Source organism: Anastrepha ludens, chromosome 2, assembly GCF_028408465.1.
Source record: "Anastrepha ludens isolate Willacy chromosome 2, idAnaLude1.1, whole genome shotgun sequence".
NCBI classification, from domain to species: Eukaryota; Metazoa; Arthropoda; class Insecta; order Diptera; family Tephritidae; genus Anastrepha; species Anastrepha ludens.
Window position 1 is genome coordinate 60,840,757 of NC_071498.1, and position 6,000 is coordinate 60,846,756.

At 35.3% G+C, this 6,000-nt stretch overlaps 1 protein-coding gene across 1 annotated transcript; it reads left to right on the forward strand.

Annotated features, from left to right (window-relative positions):
* The first annotated feature begins 2,623 nt into the window (after positions 1 to 2,623).
* On the forward strand, positions 2,624 to 5,701 carry LOC128863749 (importin-5-like). The gene is made up of 6 exons (XM_054103108.1): positions 2,624 to 2,804; positions 4,094 to 4,187; positions 4,241 to 4,329; positions 4,415 to 4,539; positions 4,611 to 4,798; positions 4,892 to 5,701. The coding sequence occupies exons 1-6, from the start codon at positions 2,624 to 2,626 to the stop codon at positions 5,223 to 5,225; spliced, it is 1,011 nt and encodes a 336-aa protein (XP_053959083.1). The 3' UTR covers positions 5,226 to 5,701.
* Positions 5,702 to 6,000: the final 299 nt, after the last annotated feature.

The window sequence follows — 6,000 nt, forward strand, 5'->3', positions numbered from 1 at the left end:
TACAAAAAGATGGAATGAGAGTGATATTGAAGGGCCAATGCCCCCAAGCTCATTTAGAAGAAATATATACATATTATTTAAAAACAAGTGGTTAACAAACAATGATATATACGATTAGTTGACAATTGATTACAAGGATTTTGCAAGATCTGTTGGTGTTTAACGGTTAAGCCGACTTTGGGTAGATTTTTCTTTATTTGGTAGTCTTCTCATCATAGGATTTGTATGCGTTAATAGTCTATTTATGTGTCTTCTGCTAGCGCTTTGTATTGTTTCATCAATAGTATCGATGTCAAGGTCGCGATGAATATCTGCGTTAGGTATGTACCAAGGTGCATTAGTTAAGGTCCTAAGTATTTATGAAAATAATGTTTCAATTCAATTGAGCAATGCTTTCTTTGACCAATTCTATATGGAAATGAATGCGTTTGCAAACGATGTTTTCGGCTATGAACAAATGTTGGAATCGAATGAAAAAGGAAAGAAACGCGAAATGATAAAAAAAATTCTTGGAAAATTTAAAATGAATGGTGCTTCATTGGAAAAATTCAAAGGTAATAAGAACATACACAAGATAAAGTTAGAATTCGAATTTTTAGATTTATTTTGTTTATTTCTCATTTTTTTCAGAAGTACACAACACAACAACTCATTCCAACTCTGATTTTGAAATCCTGTTGGAATTGGTGATCGATAATTTTGTCACTATAATGGTCAATGGAAATTTGCGTGTATCAGACCCTGCATATTATTTACCATATCAACTTTTTATGGAACATATGGACCAAATGAACACAAAAAAATAATTTAGTTTTGTTTTGATTTTTTGCAAAATTTTGGTTTTCAGTTAATACAATAAAAACAATACTGTTTTTTCGTGAACACAAAATTCTAAATTTCTTACGTTGTTTGTTTAGAATTTTTTTAGAAAAAAAGTAAATTTTTTGGTTTTGAGGAAATTTGTTTATTGTTGCTATTTGTGAAAGCGTAGATATTTGTAAGTATTTGACTATAATCCTAAAAGTTAATGGAATACCACTATGACACATAGAAAACATTTTTTCAAAGGGGTGTTTTTCGAAAATTATAAAAAAAATTGTTTTAAAAAATTTTGAAGAAATAAAGTAAAATAAAAAAATTTCGAAAGCACGAAATTTGTTCAAAACCAAATTTTCCTCAAAAAGATAAAAGAAATTTCTTCGAAGAGGTGTTTTTCTAAAATTACAAAAAAAAAATTTCAAAAATTTTAAACAAATAAAATAAAATAAAACTTTTTTAAGGGTATAACATTTTTTCAAAACAAAATTTTCTGAAAACCAAACAAAATTAAAAAAAAGGTGTTTTCAAAGCATTTCATATTCCACTATTAATAGAGAATACATTTTTTCGAGGGGGTGTTTTTCAAAGCGGAAAAAAATCTTTTTTAGCAAATCAATTTAAACTTTTACAAAAGTATGAAATTTTTTCAAGAACAAAATTTTCTCAAAAACGTTAAATTAAAAAAAATAGTTTTTTCAAAATATTTAATTTTCAGCAATTAACTGAGAAGAAATTTGTTAGAGCGAAGTGTTTTTCAAAACTTCAAAAAACACTTTTTAACCAAAAAAAATAAACCTTTTTTCAAAAACAACAGGAATGATAACATTGCCTAACAATTTCTGCACTTTTGCACAGTCTAAAGAGGCATTGCTACAGAGTGTATTTCCAAACATAGTTCAACATTACAAAAACCATGATTGACTCAGCGAAAGAGCAATTTTAGCTGGGAAAAATAAGGACGTCAATGATATAAATTCAGCTATTTTAGATCAAATACCTGGTGACATAGTTGCGTATAAGTCAATGGACACTATTACTGATCAAGATGATGTCGTAAATTATCCAACTGAATTCTTAAACTCACTCGATTTGCCAGGCCTACCACCTCATAATTTACGATTAAAAATTGGAGCACTGATTATTATGCTGCGCAACATTAATGTGCCACGACATTCCACTACTGAATTCCACTGATTCCGACGGATTTACCATTCGATTTCAAACGTTTGCAGTTCCCTATTCGCCTTGCCTTCGTTATGAGAATTAATAAGGCGCAAGGACAGTCTCTACAAATGTGCGGTATTAATTTAGAATACCCAATTTTTTCTCATGGACAATTGTATGTAGCTTGCTCGAGTTGGCAAACCATCGTCATTATTCACGCGAAAGATGAAAAAACCAAAAACGTTGTCTACCAAAAAGTGTTACAATAAAGTTCGAATGAAATTGTATCAAAGAATTTGCTTTTTTTCGTATTAATTTTATTCTCTTTCAGCAAATCATTGAATTTATCGTCTAGCGAAGCGGGCGAGGGTACGCTAGTACTTTATATTAGTATTTGTAGTTCATATACAGACAGCATAGTACCTGCGACCGCTCGTACTTGATCGTGCTTATAGGCAAATACCAAAGGCATTGTTATTGTAAGTGGATTATCCCATCTGTAGGTAGGCCGTTCAATATGGTTGCTGAGGGCTTCGAAACCAGGTAGCAGGCAAAATAAAATTGTAGTACAGCGAGAGAAAAAATTCCTATAAAAGGGCAGTGAAACCGAATTTTTGCATTACTATTTTAAAACATCTCAATGGATTCATCCAACCGGATAGTAGAGAAAGTGCAACAAGAGGTCCGAGCTCACTTGGCGGCGCACCAGCGAGAACCGAGTGGAGTGGAAGTGGAGGCAGTAGTGGGTTTACTACTTCTAAGAGAGCCTGGAGTAGCAGTGCAAACCCAACCAGTTTCACCCGATTCAACAACAGAACGAAGTTACCAATTTTTAAGCCGATGCAAGGGGTTGAAATCGAAGCGGCTCCAATATTTGGGTTAAAGCTTGACCCAAATTGTTTTTTCGCTCCTCTACCTGGTACAACGAGATTTAGAGGAAAAAGTAACAGTCCTCTGCCGGATATAAGTCCGCGTCGTTCCGGTTACGTAGAACCGACCGTCGTAGGAACGTAAGATTTGTGTTATAATAATTTAGTGTATGTGGATGTATGTAAACATTTTATTTATGTTAAGTTTTTATTAATAAATAAAAATGTGATATTTTTGAAAATCGTTGACTATTTTTTGAACGCTTGCGAATTTGCAGGTGATGTTAGGTTAGATTCTGAAATTTAATATATTATAGCTTTTTCAGTTAGGACTAAGCTTGAAAAGACAGCTGCTAAAATTTCATGATATTCTACAATATTAATTTGTTCGAGAATTATTATGCTAATAGTGACTCTACTTCTGTTATTTCCAAAACAATGGACCAAAAAGAATTTCGTGTTTTAATTTTACACTGCTTATTGATGGAAAAAATACCGTTCAAGTGAAGCAATGGCTGCAAGAGTATTATGGGGACTTCATTCCATCAGAAAAACAATAAAACAATGGTTTGGTGACTTCAAACGTGGTCGTAGAGACAACGCAGTGGACTTCTTAATGAGACGGTAACACCAGAAAACATCAAAAAAAATCACAAAATCGCTTTGAATGATCGGAAAGTTAAGTTGCGTAAGTTAGCTGACATCGTAAAGATATCAAAAGCATGAGCATTTGACTATGAGAAAGCTCTGTTCAAATCGGGTGCCGCGTTTGCTCACTGTTCACCATAAACAAGACAACGCACTGTGTCACAAGTCACTCAAAACAATTGCAAAACTACATGCATTGAACTTCGAATTGCTTCCACATGAACCCATATTCGCCAGATTTGGCTCCTAGCGACTGGGCTGTTCGCAGACCTAAAAAAATGCTCGCCGGAAATAAATTTCGCTCGAATGAAGAGGTCTATTTTGAGGCAAAAGAAAAATTGTTCTACGAAAGAGGTATTGAAATGTTAGAGCGGCGCTGGATTGATGGTTTTTGATGCAAATTATGTTGATGAATAAAGCTAATTTTGAACACAAAAAAAAACATGTTTTCTTTGTTGGACCCGGGACTTTTCAGCCCGTGTGTGTAGATTTTATCACTCTGTCTCTGTAGATAGGTTGTCTTTATAACTTGTAGCTTGACTGGCATATTTCATTAAACTAACAAGGTTTTTTATTTTTGCTCTGATCTATAGATGACGTCGATTGGTACTTTATCAATTTGGGTGAACAGCAAAACTTTGCCATCCGCACCGCTGGCATGGAAGATAAGGCATCTGCCTGTGAGATGTTGGTTTGCTATGCGCGGGAATTGAAGGATGGTTTCGCCGACTATGCCGAAGAGGTCGTACGTCTAATCGTACCGTGCTTGAACCCAACCGTTCATGGTCGGACAGACAGTGGGGCGTGTGTGCATTTGACGATGTTATCGGTAAGTGAGCATATTTCTTTTGGGAAAACTTCGATTTAATTTTTTAAATTCATACAACTAAATATCGCTTAATTCGCTTGTGTAGAGTTTTGTGGTCCAGCCTGCGCTGCTTATCAGCAGATCTTCACACCACCATTGTTGCAATACGTTACCGACAAATCACCCGAAGTACGTCAAGCTGCCGCCTACGGTTGCGGTGTATTGGGACAGGTGAGGAGGCATCATGAATTGTAAGATCTAATTTGAAACAGTTTTAATGCAACAAATTTTTATCTCATCAGTTTGGTGGCGAACACTTTGCCGTCACATGTGCTCAAATCATTCCGCTGCTAGTGCAAGTTATATCCGATCCGAAGAGTCGCGACCCCGAGAATGTCAACCCCACAGAAAATGCTATTGCAGCCGTTTCGAAGATCTTGAAATATAACAGCAGCGCCATACAAAATGTAGATGAGATCATCAATGTTTGGTACGTCACGATATTTTGATATGTTTTCATTCACTAAGGATTTTCCCATTTTCAAATATTTATACCCAATAAAAATAATATTTCTACCAATAGGTTCTCCTGGCTGCCCGTCACTGAGGATGCTGATGAGGCACCGCATATTTACGGATACATGTGTGATCTCATTCAGGCCAATCACCCCATCATATTAGGCAATAACAACAGCAATTTACCACGCATTGTCTCAATCATAGCACAGGCGTTCGTCACGAAAGTTGTGGCACCGCTAAAGGATGTGGGCACCCGGATGTTGGGAATTGTGAAGCAAGTGGAAGCCAACCCAGAAGTTTTTCAGGCGTGTGCAAGTATATTGACACCTGAACAACAGTATGCGCTGCAAGACGCTTATCGGGAGCTGGCTGCTGGTGCGGTGCCAGCAACTGCCTAAAATACATCAAGAAGATCAAATCAAAATATAGCTGTTGCCGCTACTGCTGCGCTGCACCTTCTCAACACTAATACACAGTTATATATGTTTAAATAAAATTGAAAAGAAAAAATATTATGAGTATAAAAAACGCGGGTGATATTGTGATGAATCTACCCACAGTATATAGCATATATAAACATAGAACCACAGCCCACATACAGCAACAAAATTTCAAACAGACAAAACACAACCTGTGCGCTACTTAAGAGAGATATGCTGCTTGACTATAACAACAAAAACCACATAAAGCTAGAGAAGCGGCAAATTTTGCATTCTATGAAGCGTTAAAATTCTATCAATTCACTAATTGCAAAAAATTAAATAAATGCTACATTATTATATATATATGTACGTGTACTACGGAAATATTATATAAATAAATATATATAGAGATATATATGCATGCATATATATAAATATATACGTATATTGAAGTGAAATTTTAAACAATTCTACTTAGCGAGGTACTCGACTTTTTATTTCTGGGGCAATGCATTATGATCAGGTGATTGACATTGAGACCTACTTAGGGGTGCACAGAAAGCAGTTGTTCTAGAGAATATTAAAATTTTTAACCGCCCAAGCTAATCACACACTGGTAAAGTGCGTGGTGTATGCATCAATTCCTATCTAGAATATTGTTGGATTATTGAAATCGAGCATAAATGGAATTATATTGGGGTCTGCCTAACTTAAATGAGGTATTCTGAATATACCGTGCTAGGTCATGTCG